Raw genomic sequence first — 19,783 nt, forward strand, 5'->3', positions numbered from 1 at the left:
AATTTCAAGGCGTTGATTGATTGTACCTGTAAATGTCTGTACTGTTGTGATATAGGGCATACTATGAGCTAGTTAAGGAACATATTCAGAGGTTTTCATTGGCAATTATAATTTCCTCACCTTGAGTTTCATTTGCTGAGTGACGGTGTGTTCTACTCCACGCCATTTATACTCTATGACATATTCTCTGCTGTTTGGGCGAATGTTTTGAGCAGGGAAGGATGTTGTCTTATGTGAAACAAACAGATGGGATGACAACTTGACCTACTTCTTCATCTGGACCACTCTGAATGGAAAAGAAGGATGACTGCTGAGTAGAGAAGCAACGTAGAGCTTATTTTTGATTTGATTTCAGCACTTTGCTTACTGTACTTCCATGCTGCCACACACAGCAGACCTTCCTTGCCTGCTTTTGTCAGCCAGTTATTCTTGTCACATAAATTAGGAACCAGATATTTTTGACTTCACAGATCTGGAAATCATATTGTGATTAGGAGTATTTGTTATGCAAAATTTAATTCATCATGGCTATTTTCTGATAGCAAGCCTACCCTTCAGGGCAAAATGCAAACAACAGTCAGGATATTTTGTAACAGTATTAAAAATTCTTACAGTTGTCATCATCATTTTTGAAAACGAAAACCTGCATCCTGTCACCCGTCTTGCACTTTGGACTGGAGTGTCTCACAACTTTAGGGGAAGTTGTTGCATCCTCTCCTGAACTGGAAAAACACTTTTTGTGCTCTCATTCAGGCCCTTTTAAAAAGAGCCCCCTTGACGCTGATTATAATTTTGCATGTGATGTAATTGTTTGGGTCAAACTGTATGTGCCTTATTGAAATACAGATGCAGCTGATAACTTGAAAGGCTTTCATATTTTTCCCACATGTGGAGTTACCCCCTGGCAGCCTATTCTGCTAACTTCCCACGCCTGTTTAACAATACCACGAATTGTGTTGCAAACTGTTGCAATAACTACCTATTTTTTTTACCTCGGGGGCCGCAGGAGAATGCAATCCTTGTACTTACAGACATGAATACAATATGTGTGGACCCTGCCTCTGGGGAAGTACAGGTAATGGGCTAATGCACACGTTTCAACAGGGGCAGAGAACAAGTTGATCTGCGCTGCTGCAGAGCGCCGGCTCAGAGCACACTACAGCACCACGGACAGCGCACAGGCCTCCCTGCATGGACAATGCGCTATCCGTGGTGCTGAACTTCTACTGATTTCGTCTATCAGAATCCAGTGTTTCCCGAGCATTTTAGGATTTTACAGTGGAGAAAGTTTAACCAATAATCACAAGAGGCATTTGTATACATTCTCAGTCCCAAAGCCTGGATTGAGTTTTCCTGGGACCTCTTCAAACAGGTCGCACTGTTTATTGTATCGTGCATGTATTTATTAATATATTCTTTATTGACCGTAAAGCGGAAATTCTCTTTTCATCCCCGCCTTGAGATGCGCACAGCCTGCTATGTATTTTGCTCAAGGACACGTCGGCAGGTTCGGCTACACAGGGGATCAAAGCCCAGCTACCTGCGGGAAGAAGCTCACCATCCGTTAGAATAAGCATTTAAAACGAGTCACTAAAAATATAGCTGTAAGGAGGCTGTTTGATGGGATTTGATGTGTTGTATGACGCGCAACTTAACAGAGCAATACACGTGTATACAGCCCAATATATTTTAACTAGCGTGCTCCGTGCTTGTCTGAAACGTCGTCTGCCTCGTTTGTAACATAAAAGTCTAGTAAATCACCCTTGGCTGTCAAGCCGCTGATGAGTCTGCCCTGCATAAAGCCTATGCAGCCTTTCCACCAGGCTCTCGTATCCCTCTCCTCCTCCTCCTCCTCCTCCCCCCTCGTTTCCTCTCCTCCTCCACATTCAGTGCTCCCTCTTGCGCGCACGGTGAGCAGCAGCAACGGTTTCAGCGCTTCTCTGACGCACCGTCGGAGAGATGAGCATCCCGGTCCCACAGGCTGTCAAGGCAGACTCTCTCCACATCTCCCCATCGGACCACCGCGGTCAAGCTTTCACCATCAGCAATATTTGTTCTTAGTCTGCTTTCCGTATCGCACTCGCTGTCCCGTGATTTGTCAGACTCGGTGTTGCGTTTGGCTGGGATGCCCACAGTTGCCATCTCTTGGCTGGGAATTTACTTCGGAGATAATTTTTGTATCCGCAACAACTGTCAACGAAAGTGATTGATTTCTGTTTGCACTCACGAGGGTCTTCTCCTCTTTTTCGGGGCATCTTCCTTCAGGACATTCTTGTGCTTCTAAGATAAGTGATCGAAACAAATTAAAGGTGAAAAGGGGGGTTGATTTTGAGGGCTGTTTTGACAGGAGATCGTTTGGATGACGGACACCGACAGGCAATAGCTCTCCGTCTGCAACGCGAATCTCTGCGCCCTTGGAATATTCTCACAGAGGCACTGTTCTACAGTAGAAATATTTTCCTCAGTTTGCAGTCATCATCCATACGACCAGTTTGCCCACTGCAGGGGCTGCTGCGGCTTTCGTGTCTGCTCTGTTTTGAAATACGATTTCCTTGACTGGCGGGCGTCTGAGCATCCCGGACGAGCCCGAATTTTGCAATGCCCAAACAGTGAGGGTACGGTGGGATCTCATTTGGTCACCCTGCACGGTCGCATGGCTCCAGCCCGGAGGGACTGCAGCAGCTGGGAGATGTTCCTCCCGACGGGATGCCTGCTCCTCTCTGTTTTGCTATTTCACCCTGCCCTGGCCAAGGTCTGCAACGACCGCACCAAACACGGACAGGACAACAGCTGGTTCGCCAGGGACGGGGAAAACTTGCCCATCATGGTTCTTATGCCCATGAACGAGTCGGCCCTGATGAGCAGCATCAGCCAGGGGATCGAGCCGGCGGTCCAGCTGGCCATCCAGCACATACGGGAGTCCAGGAAGTACTCGTTCTCGCTCATTACCAAAATCTACGACACCGAGGTAAACATGCAGAATAAATCCCTCCACTGAGCTGCTGATGGGTGTCTCGTGCGTGTTTAAAAGTGCTGTATATTGCTTGTGTGTGTCTGTGTGTATGTGTATGTGTATGTGTATGCGCGCGCGCACGTCCGTGGCGCGCGCATTGCCCCGCAGCGCTCCACACGTTGTGCGTCCGAGGGGAAACGCTGTCTTCTGTTATGTTTGCTATGTGCAGCCTCGCTGCTGTTGGCGAGCGTGTTTTCCTTGCGCAAAAGTCAATGACTGTCACCCCCTCCCCAACCCTAAATACCAACACGGTATTTCCCATCTTCGCCCATGTCGCCTGTCGTTGATGGTGCGTTTATATGTAACCTGGCATCATAAGGCACTGCATTGCCCGGGTGCTCCAAAGGCACGTTCTCTTGCTCTCCCCATGCTGGACGTTTTAATGGTTACCGCAATCTCAGGATGAAACGGAATGACGCTGTCCGGCGACACAAATGTCATTCATCGAGCTCACAATTTAATTTGATTAAAACGATCTGTTTTATATAGTCACTTTATAACTAATATGTGTGTCAGACTTAAACTGGCTTTGCGTTATAACGATTTTTAGTCACGAATTAGGGTCTGTCAGCGATTCGAGGGCTGCTTCTCATCGTTCCTGAAGATGGCGGTAATTGGATGTACGATTTCTTCTGACTCCTTACACCCCTGAGAGGAGCTGCATCTCGCGTCGTCCAAACTCCGAACTAACATCTGTTTATTTGATAACAATAACATCAATAATACACCAGTCCAGTGGAAGTCCTCTTGAAGTTTAGTCATCGTGAAGTCTTTGCAGGCTTTGACAATGGAGGCGTGGTCTCCATAATTTGTCGACATTTGAATGAGTTCAGTCAACAGTACTTCTAGCATCTTTTTGGGCTTTTAGTGATTTACGTGCTTCAGAGGACACGGTGCAATTTAAAGCTGCTGCATCCCACAGTTTCCATGCCAACATGTAAAGATGTTGACAGGTCTGTTTGACAATTCAACAACAAGATGCATCCATTGCATAAGATGACATTGATGCCTAAATAAAAAAAAACTGTATTTTGGACATGATTTAGGTTGATCCAAATGTGCCTTATAAAAGCACATTTCATGGTAACTTTTCCCGTTGCGGCTCACACAGCAGCCTAGTTCTTTTGGTTTCCCTGCCTAGCACTTACTGGATATGCACAGGTGTGTCAGTGTGAAAGAGCACACACATCTCTGTTGACAGAGGTAAGCCCTCACTGGCGGCATGCACTCAGACCATGGGATTAATGTGCTCTTATGAGAGTTATGATTTTCCCCCATCTATTCCCCGCGAGAGAAAGATGAGCTGGAAGCAAGAGGTCAGTGGGCCAGCCTGACATCCACTCACTGGGAATGTCTGATAGTGATGCCAGCTTTCTAATACTGGCAATCAATGGGACCTCATGAGAACCGTGTTATTTGATGACTTTGTGGTCAAAGGCTAAACCCTGTTACACTGTGGCACTGCCAATCCCGCAGTATTTGACATTTGTTTTGTATACAGGCCAGCTGAGAGTCCAGGCTCTGATCATGTTTTGGGAAATGTTACACTTAAACCCTCAATAGCAAACACTTGGTTTTGCTCAGTGCGCAGATCTTTGCTTTATGTATTTTATAGTCAACACTCATCCTTTTTTGTTCTTTTTGTGGCAGAACTCAGACATATATTTCTAACTGTACTGGATGGATTGTATTCATGAAGAACATTGCCCAGTGCTAACCTGTTAGCTCTGGCTTTAATAACTAAGAAAAAAAACACCCTGCCAACAACTCAGAGTATATTTACAAGCTATTGAAAATCATCTAGCACAGGCTGCATGGTTAAAGTCAACAGGGGACAACAGAGAGCAGTGTGAAGTGCAAAGGGCAAAACATTACTGCAACAGAATATTGTGATTATATATTTACACGGAATAATAAGGAGACAGTCTGAGACTTTAGTGGGAGAAACATGATTTCAATAACATCTTAAGATATGAGAAACTATTATTGTTTGTTCATATCAGATGAAGCGGGCTGAAGTGTGTCCTCACACTTACAGGTGGATCAGACCTTTGCCCAAGACAGGGCTATTGCTGTAGTATTGACTATATTGCTTTTGGAGCCTCTGACATGTTTATAGTAGCAATAATATGAAGTTGGTGATGGCTGTGCTTTAAACAATTTACCATACGTGTGTTCATTATACATTTATTGACCCATAATCTTTTACTCACGAATAAAAGTCCTGAACACACACACATTCACACAGCTTCCTCACATACCACATGCTTATGTCAGAAAACAATACATGCATCAGTGCACTTGCTGCAACGAGCAGCAGGCCAAGTGTGCACCAGTGTGGTGTCTGTACGTGTGTGTGTATGTGTGAGCACTGGGATTTAGCCTGGCAGATGTAAGTAATCAGTCCCTGAGCAGAGGCTCTTTATCCCTTTATCCCCTTTCGGTGGAGCCATGGGTTGACAGGGCAGGCCCAGTCCATCCCCTGGTGGTGTGGAGCTGGTTGGTGGTGGTGCTGATGATGGGGATGGAGAGGCACTGGGGGGGCTGTCCCGCAGTAAAATGCTGAGAGCTGAGACTGTGCTGCCAGAAGTAGTTGGCTATTGGAGGATTGGAGAAGCAGTTAGTTGAAGTAGAGCAGATGTCCTGACATGGAATGCCTGGAGACGAGGTCTAAAGCAGGCTGGTGTGGAACTGGTTTGATCAGGCCAAAGCTAGACTCCTAAGATGCTTCCATCATATAGGCGCTGTAGCAGGCTGAGACAGTTGCAGATGAGAATACACTACACACTTTGCTTTAAAACCACAGCATTGCAGGTACAAAAGAAGCGGGATGGATTATATCAACTGGGAGGCTTAGTGCTGGAGCAGGAGTTGGAGCCTCCACGGCAGCTCTAGATGTGTGAGTGTGGGTTTTAGTGTAACCGAGGACTGATACTGTAACTCTGCAGGCTTAGCTGATCAAAGCTTTGGAGAGGACAGGAAGCACTGGAAGCGGATGGAAGGGAGACTTTGGGCAGTGAGAACGCTCTAGGCTAAGCTACGCTAGTTCAACGGCTTATGGGATGTGTGACAGGCCCTTGAGAGGAGCCTCTCAGGGAAAGATCACTTTTTAGGCGAATAGTTAACAATGTGTTTTGAACAGTGGTAGTTTTGTACTCATTGATGTGGTATGCCAGGTATGGACAATACAGATGCAATATTTTAACAGCTGTTAAATGCCATTGTGTGAAAACATGTGAACTAGGATATCAGTGAAAGCGAATGAATTTATGAATAATCCTCACTCCATAACAGTTTGCTAGTCCCATGTACTGTTAGTGTAGCACAGTATTAGTCAGACTCTGTGGAGGTACATTTGTGAAACAGGGATGGGAATGAATTTCACATATTAAGGCTGTCAATTTTTCAGAATAATCAAGTCCCAGCTAATGAGAACTAACACGTAATTTGTTCAAATTAATTTAAAAGCAAACCCTCAAAGCTCTCATCGAAAAAAATACGTTGAATTATTGATGTGTTAGCATTGATTAGCAGTGCGTCAGTTGCCTCTCTTGAGTAACAAGCTAACAGATGACTTCACATTTGTTGTTGTGGGAATGTTCAGTGTTTCCCACAGGCCTTTGTGAGACTGCAGTTGGTGGCCCTCAGACCATCTGGGAAGAAAATCTTGTACATTTTAAAGTGCATTGCATCAATCTGATCTGACAAACTCAACATTAGAGAGGTATTATGTGATTATGAGAAATGTGAAAACATTTTACTTTCATTATGAAAATGTGGCATGCGGCCACAGTCTAAAGCTCAGCTTTAACCAAGCTGGAAGACACGGTCACTTACTGCGGGTTTGGAATTCAGCAGTCGTTTTCCTACGTTGAGATGGTTGTTTGAGTATCGAATGCAAAATGACGGCTCCTACCACCATGCATCTGCAGTGATCCAGCACCTTTTGTTGTCAGTTGTGGAATGGGAATTGTTATTTGTGGTGATGAGAGGTGAATAGTCTCATCTAAGGTGACAAGAAATCTGATATCAACTCTCAGAATCTTCTTTGCTGTGATCACTTTAAGATGATCAGTCCGCACTTTTTGAAAGAAATCAGATTTGTTCCAGGGAATATGCTCCCTTGTTATCTTGTTTCTAGCAGTCAGAGAAGAGTGAACACATGTATTTTTTAAAGGCAAATCAATACAACCACAAAGACACAGAGTCTGCAGTTGGAGATGGTGATCTTGCCCATTTCAGTGCACCAGATTACAGTATGCAGATGGATATTTATAGTGTATGACTGTCCATCCATGCAATATTATGGGCCTCCTGAGACTATGTTAGCAGTGACCTTTGTTCAGAGATATTGCACACAGATATGAACTGCTTCTCCTGTTCTCCTCTGAGGGCTAGATGCAACATGTCACATTTGTGCACATGTTAGCAAGCCTGAAACCGCCATACAGTGCACTTGTTCACAGGAGGAAGAACCACCCCCCTGAGCACTTAAAAGGCATTCTGTCATTTTGTCAGAAGGAGTTAGGTTTGTGGCAAAATGGTTTTAGCATAATGGAGGTCATGGTGCTGCTAAGCATAGGTCTTTTGTCAAAGCGAGCTTGTTCGGGGTTTTTTAGCATTGAAGAGAATTTGTTCATAGTGTAAGTCCTTGATATATTTATTCAGAAAGTGTCTTTTACACTGTAACCCACCTTTGAGCGTTTGCGTAAAACCATCTGACATAGGCCAAATGAAGCAGTGCCTTTGGACGTCTTATATGTCAGGGTCTCATATTACACACCACATATTATCCAAATATCTGACAACTATTCAGCGCGCAGGCGGTGACCCAGAGGGGTCAACAAAGATTGCTTGTCACTGTTCCTAGGAGAGGGTGAATATTCAGGCATAGTAGGGAAAAGCAGCCCGTGACAGCCTGGGTACTCTCGAGGCATACAGAAAGTGCTGAGTGTGGCTGTATCCACTGACCCGACACAGATAGTGGGGATCAATGTGCAGCAGCCCTTCTCATAGAACGAACAGGATCTCAGGGGAGGATCGGAGGGCGAGGCGAGAGAGAAAGAGACGTGCAGAGCTATGAGATGGAGATCCCGAAATAGGATTATATCATCTTCTGTGCAGGAAGAGGAAATGGCCATCCTCTTAATTCTTATTGGATCATAATGTAATGCCATTTACGTTTTTCCTCTGAGGCTACATAGTTTAATGGCTATGTGGAAAAAAAGCAATTACTGCATGCAATGAGGTATGCACGTTGGATCAGTTAAGGGCTCCCAATATCTTATGTTGTTGTGTCAATGGTGTCATTTTCCACATTCATGAAAGTGTTGTTTTTATCGAACTTTGATGTTTTTTCTTCAGTGATTCGTGCAAAATTAGAGAAACAAGGGTCACCATTTAATGGAGTTACTAAATTTGAGCACTAATTGCTGACCTTTGTCTGAGTCATGTTGCCAGTGGCCTTGAGGGCTCGAGCAAGACAACCATAAACGTGAACTTTGCTGATAAAAGAGGCTCTTACATGCCCTGAAGCTGGCTTTATAACAGATACTGTGACACACAAGCACACACACAATACAGCATACAAATGCATGGAAGTGTGCTCATACACATACTGTATGTTTTCATACACTCACACCACTGCACGCAAGCACGCACTCACTCACTCACTCACTCACGCACGCACGCACGCGCACACACACACACACACACACAGCACGTACACTCCCACATATGGTCATGGCTGTTTTCAATTGGTACCCCTGCAGCACTGCCTGAGGTCAGGACATTGTGGTCAGTTGAGCCATTAGACATGAAGTGTTGTTCGGTTCCAATAAAAATGGACTCACAGCCTCATCAGATTGCTTTGTACAACATCAGCGCCTTCATCCATCCTCTGGAATAGTCAAAACCCCACCTCACTTAAAACAATTTTCATCAATCATTTAAAACCGGTGCAACACGGCAAAAAGTCTGTTTCTCTTTGTGCTGTGAATTTTGATTTTGTATTTGCTCAAACATTCTCATTCTTTATATCTTTTCTTGTGCTCTGTGACTCTCGCCTTCGTCGCTCGTGGTTGTTTGCTTAATTTGATTTGATCAATGAATTCAAAATAAATCTAATGTTCAGAATGAGAAGTTGTAAATTGGAGATGCAAAGTCTGCATCAAAAGTAACATAATGGTAGAAAATCACCCAAGTTGTTGTTTTATTGTATCTTATTATTTTATTTTGTTTTATTTTTTTTAATAAAATGAGACACAGTAGACCTCCTGGGATTTCTCACCAGTGCCGGATTCAATACTAGTAGTTCCTTTTGCCCCTCTCCTCTCCACTCAATGCTTTAACCACAATAGGCCTGACCTCGTAGCCACTCTTTCCTGTTTATCCCTGGGGTTTGTCCTGAAGCTTAAATAGAGAAATAAGTCAAGTTTGACTGCTGCTTTCCTCTGCTACATTACTCCACACTGACCACAGGGCAACATCTTTTTGCTAATGTGGTATTAACACAATGCTTTATTTGATATAATATTGGTGTTCCATCAACTAAAATTCAATAGATGAGTTCAAGTGGCAGAAAAACAAATTAGCCTTTTAGCTTCCTGCACCTTGCATTTTCCTGGAGTAGATTATAGTACGTTTTACAGAATCTCTTGTATGTTGCTAATTTGATGGAGCAAGAGAGACTGTTTGGTATTATCTCTCGTCTGTGCAGTCACCCTGCAGGGCCCGATGTGCAGACCAAGTCAAGGGCTAATTGCATGAGAGAGGCAGCAGCTGAATTCAATTTCAAAAGCACCTTAAGCAAGTGCCGTTGCTTGCTTGCAAAACAGTCCAAATGTGCGTTTGTGCTTGGGTGCTGCTGGAGGATGGGGAGGCATGTGAAAGAGTCTGTACCCTGGATGTGTGGGCAGAGGTACTTAGTATGTGAATATTTCAGTGGCTGGTGAATGTGATTCTTCAAGATGGACCCAGTCACCCCACACTAATATTGTCAAAAAATCACTGGAGCCTCTTGCTTAAATTCAACACAGCAGAATGCTGTTGTTAAGGGTCTCACTGTTATTACTGCACATCATTTTCACTATCTGCCTGTCGATGTGCTTTTTCTGCGTTGGTAAATCGGCCTCAGTGCAACAGGCTGGAGTCTAATTTAGCTCTTTGTAGGCTCATTGAAGAAAATAATATACTGTCCTATTGTCCCTATTGTCAGCTGAGACTCATTCGTGGTGTGGTCAGTGGACTGTGCAATGGCCAAGACCATCACTTAGGTAGTGTTAAATGAATGACAAACTAGCAGAAAACTCATTAAAAAAAAAAAACTAATTAAAGTACGCCCCAATACTTCAGCACATTCTAGCATTGTGCCTCACCTGAAAAGATTAATATAGTAACTAAAACTCTGCATATGTTTGCCCTGAATTCATTGCATCTTAATTACAACCAGACGACACGGTCATGTAGCAAAAGCTTTAATGAATTCAGTTTGTGATAATCAATTAGGTTTCAAATGAATTTGTCATTGTCAAATTTTAATCTTCCTTTCGTTTCGTGGTCCTATTGTGTTTTCCCAGCAGATGCTATGATGAGACATCTGTTGGCATGCCCCCTCCTCATCTTTTTCTTTCTTTTCTCTAAGACTCTACTGTCAGCGAGATGCACAGTGACTCCAAATGGGCATCTGGCTTCCATTAACATTAAACAAACAGTTACTCTCTGATTCACATGGCTGTACTGTGGTGCTGGGGGACAGACACCCACTGGGAAATCACCCAGGAGACACAAACGGGTTGGGGAGGATGGATGAAGAGGTGGGGGAGGCAGAAAATGAGGACTTTAGGAGGACCAGATAGAAGACGGTGCAGAGTGGAGAGATGGAATATGAGGCAGATAAACTAGAGCAAAAAACACTGAAAATGCCACGTTAAAGTAGCGACAGACAAGAGCTGGGATGAGCACGAAGATCTCCCATCTTTACTCAGTGCTGCTGAAAATACTGACAAGATGGCTGCTGCCATGTTGAGTGCAACACTAAGTCTGTCCGTCTGGCTGCGACTGCTGGTGCATCTATAAAGATGCCATTGATCCCCAGCCAAGCCGTTTGCACAGACAATTAACACAGTGAATGTTTATCCGCTGCTATAGCTTGTTCGCTGCAAACCACTGAGAAATCACTCTTTCTAACTCCCTAATGTGGCATGAGCATGAGAATTCTTTAAGTATTTTTGTTCTGGTCAGTAAATCGTTTCTGAAGAGATTCATGAGGTTGTTGATGTTTACTGGACTCACTTCTCTCCAGACCAGGTCCTGGAGAATATGTGTTTGTGTACTTATGGTTGCTAACCCCAAGAGAGGTGCCCTGCTGTTGCATGTCTGGAGAATTTCCATCACTAAAAAGCTGCGCATATGTGAGAGAGTGAGAGGTTGTATGTGTGAGTTGGGTTTCAAATGTTGAATATTGCTCTTCATCTAATGTTGTGTGACCTTTCACCTTTCAAGAAAGCAGATTCTGACCACATCCCTGCTACAGCAGATGACCTTTTCAAAGGACGACTTGTTTTCTACTCAGTATCGCCTTTGTCAGCCATTATTACACCATAATCCTTAAAATTTTCCCGTCCCCACTCACTCCATCACTGTCTGCTCCTTTCACTGCTCATCACTCCTCCACCCCCTCACACACACACACAGACACCACGTTCACCTCTCTGCCTCCCTGTCCCTCTCCTGTGAGTGGACAGAAATGAAAGGATTATCGTGGAAAGGGTGTGCCGTTGTCATTAGAGATTGGACAAGTACTCTGTGCATGCTCGTGTCTGTCGCTCTCAAGGGGGCCCAGCACAGAGCAATAAGCAGAGAGAGTCTGTCCTTGTCAGTCCTGTAATTACATTAAAGCTCATGTAATTCTTGGCCCAAAAAAAAAAGACAAGCCAACCATCGTCTGCTTCGTGGAAAGGGACAGGGACGTGTGTGTGCGCGCACGTGGGTACACATGTGTATGGGGTGTGCATGAGTGTGCTCACTTGTAAGAGAAAGTGACTTTATGCTGGTGCTTGCTTGTGTCCACACACACACAGTTTGAGTCTGAGTGCCAGTGACTTGGTGTGTGTGTGTGTGTGTGTGTGTGTGTGTGTGTGTGTGTGTGTGTGTTGTGTGTGCCTTAGCATGATTGCGGCAGCATGCAATGTGTATGATTGTAGCATGCGTGCATCCTGCTCCCAGGGGTGGATGGCACTTAACACTTGCTCCCGGAGGGCAGGTCGGTTGTCATGGCCGCAGCTGGGGGGATGCGTGGAGAGGCAAGCAGGTGCCACAGAAGAATAATGGCCTTTCTTGTTTTGTCTCAGTCTTGCAATGACATACTGTAGACCTACATCTGTACAATTGTTTTTTTCAGCAGTTTTTCAATTTCACACATACCCTCACTCCCCACACACACACACACACACACACACACACACACACACACACACACACACACACACACACACACACACACACACACATAGCCCCAACCTTAATGCAAACAAACATGCATCCCTGTTGTGACTGCTCAACAGAAGGCACCAGGGCGCAACTCTGCCCTGCCTAACGTTTTGTCAAATTATGGAGGAGAATTTACTCATTTCATCTACTTCAGACTGCACATCTCTCTTTGTTCCAATAAAAATAAAACAGATGGTGTTCTTCAAAATCGTTTTTTTTTCCTCAAATGGTGTTATAATGTAGCTTATTTAGACACTCATTTCCACTCACTACTGTCGGTTTAATATACTGCAGGTGTGTTCTAGACAAATACAGCACACATTCATGCAAGAAATTCTGCAGGAAATTCCACCTACAGCCTCAGCAGAGCCTCTGGCCTGCAAGGTGAAATGTTCCAGCGGTAGGCACAGCAGTGGGCCCTGTAATCGAGGCTTTCCCGCTGTTAGAAAGCAATTAAAGAATGCCATTAAACTATCAGGCAATAAGTTGAAAACTGAACTGTCTGCATCAAAAATAAGACCTTTATTTCATCAGCTCATACAAACTGTCATGATTGGTACACTCAAAGCAATTCCAATTATCACACACTTCCACTTCCTCATCTTTTGTCTAACACGTAGGTTTGCTTTTCGGGACATCAGAACAGTGCTGTTACTCTTTCCTTCTCTAGGAGGAGATGCTCAACTGAAGGAGTGATTATTCAGTTTCAGTCACACTGATAAGGACCTTCATGAAGCACCTGTCGGAAGCCCAGCCGTCACAGTTATTATTTTACAGAAATAGACTGTTGGACTTAATACATTAAAGCTTCCTTGAGCAATTTCTCATGCTTTTTGTGCTCATCCAGCTATGGGGATACAATCTGTCAGCCCGTGTTTTGCTTGTCCTCTTCTGGGGCATGTGCCATTTACATTTTGTGGTCATCAAACACTGTAATCCTCTGCGTGCTTTCCAGTATTTTCCTGGTTTAACTGACTGCACACTGACTGTATGTACAGTGATTGTCTGAAATTGTAACTATTGTGATTTGTTGCTGGTAGTGGGCCCCAGCATGCGTCCATGGGGCACGCTGCAGCTCTCTGCTCCAGCAGCCTCTGATATACATCAGACCTTTGTCCATTTGCCGCCCGCTCGTAGTGACTACCACTTCCCCATCCGTGATTGCTGGGGACTGTTAGCGGAAAGCAGTTGGTAAGCCCATTGTGTGCCAAGAGCGATAACAACAGACAGTAGAATCGCAGATGTAAACTACACACGTACACACACACACTCCCTGCCACACTCTCTAAGTGCCAGTGCACGGTAGCAGTGGTACACATCTGTCATGCCCATCCAAAGCTGGCAATCATGCCACATGCGATCACAAAAGGCTGTGCAATGATGATAAGAGATCATTTGCAACCAAGCTCTATCTGCTGTGGCTCAGTCCTAATCTTTTGTGCTTGTATATATGTCTGTGTCTGTGTGTGTGTGTGCACGCACGCGCGCAAGTGTGTGTTTTCATGAACAGATAGTTGGATAAGGGATGGCAGAACAGATTAAATTGTGCTTTCTTATGTTGTCAGTGGAATTGTTTTGTTTTTTTTCAGTAAAAAAACCCCAAAAAACCTGATAACACCCAGGAGTGTGTTGCTCCCCCCCCCCTTTTTTTTTAAACCGTCCCAACTCCATTTGGCAAACAAATCCTAATCCACACAGCCCCAAACACACACACACAACCATATATCCACCCAACCCCACTTAATCCATCATACAGAAGTAGCAAGGCTGTAAATGTTCCTCTCAACTGCTCTACATGTTGTAATGAAGTGATTTCTCTTTGTTAATATATCAGTAAAGAAACCATGTTATGGGCTACAGAGCAGCAGCTGTGGCTCTTAAGAGTAGTTGGTGTTACTGTGCCTGCGTCAGACTGTGGCTGATAGATGGGATGGGGTCCTGCTAATGAGCTGGTACCGAAAGGCACAAGTCTTTTATTGCCTTCTTTATGGGGAGAAGAGTGTACACTTATGACTTGACCTGCTCTCTCCTTTTACTAGTCAATCTCTTGCTATGTACACACACACACACACACACGTCAACACATGTGTACATACAAACACATGCATACACAGCGCCTGGTTTTCCCTGAAGGAGTGTAATCCCTCATGGTTATTCGCAAAAGGCTTGATACGGGGTCGATTGGTCAACAAGCCGGAGGCAGCTGATCTGATGACCGGACAAGAAACTGCTGGAGCAGCCTTGTTGCTAAATGGTGTGTTCAAAACTAACATTGTAGGTACAGTTCCCATGAGATGCAGGGCCCTATAAATCAAGTGTTCATTGAAGTTTGATTTTCATTGACATTGGGCCTTGTCTGGTTAACAGAATGCAGGTGATTGGGTGTTGTGCTGTAGCAGCATGCTCAGTAATGTACAAGAATGGAAAAAAGAGATTTCTAGTAGTGAGGCTGAACGCTACAGATGTATTTAATTTCATGCCAAATGCTTCAATGTACTTTTGATCAAATCTGCATGGTGCAGCTAAAAAAAAAGGGGCAAAGCTGTCCAGTTGTTGGCGTTTGAACAGAATAGCAGGCAAATAGCATTTGAACATTAATCCGGGGATAGGAGCTCCACTTTCTCTGTACTCTCCAGCTCTCCTGTACGCTCCCGCCACAAAGCACAGGTGATACCGTGTTCCCTTTATTGCCACCTGGGTTTCACATCCATCAGCAGTCTCAAACCGCACCATTAAGGCACCATCAGCACGGGCACTTGGGCCCATTTCATCAAACTTGCAGCATGCGATATGATATTTGTGATATGCAATAACTCTTTTTGACATGTCACAAATAAATTACAATCTCAAGACATAGCAGTATCCCACACTGAAGGAGGCAGTCTTTATTTAGAAATTCATTCCTCATCAGATCACATGTTGTAGATTTGTTGTACTTTCTGACTAAGAGTGTGTGTTCTCCTTCTTCTCCCAAAAGTTGGAAAAAAAAACCCCTCATACTTTGAATTTTGGGGACAAATGTCACTCTGGGACATAAACGCGTTCTGACTCATTGTCCAGACTTTTCGCTCCTCACCTCAAGAGAACAGTAACTATTTGAAACATGACATTTTGAAAGTTTTATCTGACTTTTGCAGATCAAAACACAGCGCATTGACAGCCATTTCCACTGCATTGATTTCTAAAGAATTCTTAAAACGTTCAATCTGGAAATCTTGGATCATAATTGACATGTTGAATAGAGACTGAGGGGATATATTTAGTATAATCTAATAATCCTCATCTCAGACGGTCTTATCTTGGGATAACACTATTTACATGATTAGATGCTCTTACTTTCATGCTGATTTCTTGCCTCTGTCCAAATGCACGACAGTCTTTGCCAGAAAGCAGCTCCTCTGTTCATGTAGCCCAACTGTGTGTATTGATTTCATGGCTAAAAACAGGGTGATGGCAGAATGCCTGTTTAATTCTTCCTTTTTGGGAAACATCCAAGAACAATTGATGCCACCCTTTTCTTAAAAATGGGCAGCTTGTTGACAGTGTGGATCCAACTGCACCTGAATTTCATCACTTACAGACCATCACTTGAATTATAGTTTCTCTTGATTTTTCCATAATGTGATGTTTCATGGCCACGATGGGATGCTTGAGGAATGCACTCTTGGGGTTTTCACCACTGCTGCCAAAGATACTGGCCGCCACTTCCTCTGCTTGCCATCATTTATTAAACCTTTTCATTGGAAATTCCAAGGTAAAAGACGGCCAGGGGAATGAATGTCACCAGCCATATTAAGCCACTTTAGCACACTACATAAGATAGATAAAGCAATTAAATCACCAAAGTAATGTATACAGTATGTTGAGCTATTGCAGTGATAAGAGAGTGATGGGCAGTTTGTCTTAAAAACAACCTGTGTTTAGGGGGAAACCTCATTTTATAGTATAGCAAGAACATCCTTGCCATGTATCATTCCTTCTTTTCGTACTGTGATGGTTATTGGCCTTTCGCAAGCTTTTATTGCCTTGGTCGTCTTTGATTGATGTGCCCAATGAATGGGGAGCGCTGGTTGGACTGATGACACCCCAAGCTGTGAGAAGGAACGATGCCTATCATGTTAATTCAATAGAAAGCAGTTGGATAGTGAGTGAAATTTCATTATCCCACGTATAGCAGATAATTCCAAGGGCTATCTGGATGGATGGAGGACATTACTCCTGGGGCGTATTCATATCAACATTTATATTCACATAGACAGAGCTATCACAAGCCTGTGCAGATGTAATTGTAAACAAGCTGTCTATTGGTCAGCACGGTGTTAGGCTAGCAGTTTTCGATGTGATGGAAAGGACACCAATAAAAGCTCCACCACCTGTGAAGTTCTTGATGTTGCAGAAGTTAAAAGCGTAAAGTTTCAACTCAAATGCTAATTTTAAATGTCCACTTCCTGGCATGGGTTTCAGTTCTATTTTACAGGCTCTTCAAAAGGGAAAACCAACTCTTGTCCACAGTGAGCTACAGACCATGCTTCACTAATTACTACCCTTATTAGTATTCTAGTGGACCATTAGCAATTAGCATATCCATTAAAACCAGAAGGCTCTCCTGTGGGAGGAAATAGAAAAGAAAAACAGAAATGATCCTAAAATGCATGTTTTGAGCCATTTTTACATGGCTGTTTTAGTGCAATTGTGCTTCCACCTTTTGGTCTTGACAAATGTGTAAAGAGTCCTTTGGCTATGCAGTGCTTTCTAATGTATGTAAATTGTGTGGAAAGGGGACATCAATTAGAGTTCCCGGTGTGCACATGCCGTGCATTTATTCATGAGGGTGATAAACCTGCTAATTGTATGTACCAGAGACGTCCATTGTGGTTGTTATTGGCGGGATTAATGTAAACACAACTAGCAACATGGACAGTCGTGATCTGCGAACGTAATGTCGTAGCTGTGATCACGGACCCACACACTTCCACATACGAAAGTATGCAGATGTGAATGGATGAGTGTGTGCTTTCGGGTATTCAGAGCAATCCTCTGAACTTAGAAAAACACAAGACACCCAATCCTGGGGATGTGTGCATGAATATTTAAAGATGGCATGCTAAACAATTCTCCAGCACTGACCTGTTGCTGGATGTATTCTTATTGAATAAATGAACATGCCTCATATTTACTAGATCACTGCTTTCAAGATGTATGAATCAGAATTATACATGGTCCCTGGCGGTTTTCGGAAGCCTCCCTCTATATAAATATTATCTGTATGCCCTGACTCTGTACTGCTCTGCGCTGTTGACTTGTCCTCACACACAGGGGAGCTTCTATTGATTTCTAGAAGGCCTTCATGCTGACTTCTTCAGCTCACTGGAATCACAATTTCAGGATTGGGCCTTCCATCCCTTGATGCGTGGAGCATCCCATTTTCCCTGATCTGTGTGTTCCTTAAAGTATTCAGCTATTTCCCTTTGTTCCCTGCCTTGTTTTAATATTTTTCAATTTTAGGAATTACTAATTACAATTTAGTTATTTTATTTAGAGCAAATTTAATTCAATTTGACAAGATGAACAAATAGAAAAGAATAGAAAATACCAAATGAACATTGTCATAATAATATACACTAAATAAATTTATTTTGTGCATGTGTTCTTATTCCCTATACATGGCACTTATCATGAATGAGCAAAGTAGCAAAATGACAGGAAAAAATGCTTCTGAAAACATTAGCACTAAAACGTTTAAAATCTCGCTGTATTAAATTATGTTGTCTGCATGTTCTCGTCTCCCACTCGTGCTGTCAGTGGCATCGGCGGGGGAATCGGTGTTAGCTTGGTTGTTCCTCAAGGCAGATTGTGTGACAACGATGGCGAGGGGACCGCAGGGTCACGACCATTCTTCTTTCTTTGATAGAGGGCAAATGTAAATGTCAGCGACGTCTGAAAAAGAAAGGTCTTCTAGTCTCTGATGTTACACAGAATAAGCTGTGACAGATGGAAAAAGCATTGCAAGCTACAATTTATGGAGGCGAAGCTGAGAGGAAGAGAAGTAATACTAGAAGAAGAAAAAAATGAGGAATCCCGTAGTAATACTTGTGTTGAATTTGTGTTGATCAGCTAATTTTATTATTGCAGCAGTATTACTACCAGAGAAACTGTGGATGTCATATTCAAATTTAGAATATTTCACCAAAGATCATCAACATTTTAAATAAAGAAAAAATCCTGTAAATCTACCCTGCTCCTATTTTCTGAATGCTGTGTTTGCCATTGATTTCTATGCAAATTTTCTATTGACTGAACACTATTGATCAGTCATGGTTTCCCCTAAAAGCCTGAGTTCACATGTATGACCCTTGATAGTGCTAAAATGTTGATATCTGCGATAAAGAATCAATGAAATACAAAAAAAAATATATATATTTTGATGATCATAGATTCTGAAACAACAGCAATTTATCATCCGTTACATCATGGATTTCTTGGGCTCATCATGGGTTTACGGAAGTCTGGATTTGTTCTGTAAACACAATGAAAAAAGGGAATTGCAAATCTGGAGAAGAATATTCCCATCCATATCTCTCAAATCACAGAGGAACTACAGCTCGCCAGTCTGAACATATCAAAGAGGAAAGCTTTGGCAGAAGTGTCATGTCACAGCTCCCTCCCACCACAACAAAGACAGACCAAGAACAATGTTAGCGCATACTTACTTGATTTATTCATGAGGGTAATTGAAATATTAACGCAGCTGGTTAGACACTGGAGACTGAATGTCTTCAATGCTCAAATCCCGCTCAACTCACCAAGGAAGTTCTGTTTTATTTACACATAGATTCTGTCCCTCACATCATCATCCCCCTGTTCAATGGAAGTTCCCTGCACATGTTTTTTAATATGGTGGACTTGCGAAGAATCTTTTGATGAGTTAATGATATACGTATTTGTTCTGTGTGTAAATTCCCGGTAGTCAATGAGATCTGATGTGTTCTTAATGTGAGCACGCCTGAATAATTCAGAGGCTGAATAAGAGAATGACATTGTGGTGAAAAGACAAACATGAAGAGGGGGAGAAAAAGGAGGAAATGAACAACATGGTGGATCAATAAGCAGGAAAAACTGGAGAGGAGAGGAGAGGAGAGGAGAGGAGAGGAGAGGAGAGGAGAGGAGAGGAGAGGAGAGGAGAGGAGAGAGGAAAATATACCATGTGAACAAGGTGTAGAGAAAAAGAGGATTTTGGGAAAGGGAGGAGGGAAGCACAGCCAGGCGACAGCTGGATCTGAC

General features: G+C 43.3%; 1 protein-coding gene across 1 annotated transcript in view; it reads left to right on the forward strand.

The window, feature by feature from the left end:
• The first annotated feature begins 1,888 nt into the window (after window positions 1-1,888).
• gabbr2 (gamma-aminobutyric acid (GABA) B receptor, 2) overlaps window positions 1,889-19,783 on the forward strand; it is a 163,065-nt gene continuing 145,170 nt past the window's right edge. Inside the window, exon 1 of the mRNA XM_070985260.1 lies at window positions 1,889-2,968. Coding sequence (XP_070841361.1) covers window positions 2,654-2,968 — 315 coding nt within the window. The 5' untranslated portion in view covers window positions 1,889-2,653. The remainder of the gene's footprint in view (window positions 2,969-19,783) is intronic.

This window comes from Chaetodon trifascialis, chromosome 17, assembly GCF_039877785.1.
Source record: "Chaetodon trifascialis isolate fChaTrf1 chromosome 17, fChaTrf1.hap1, whole genome shotgun sequence".
Taxonomy (NCBI): domain Eukaryota; kingdom Metazoa; phylum Chordata; class Actinopteri; order Chaetodontiformes; family Chaetodontidae; genus Chaetodon; species Chaetodon trifascialis.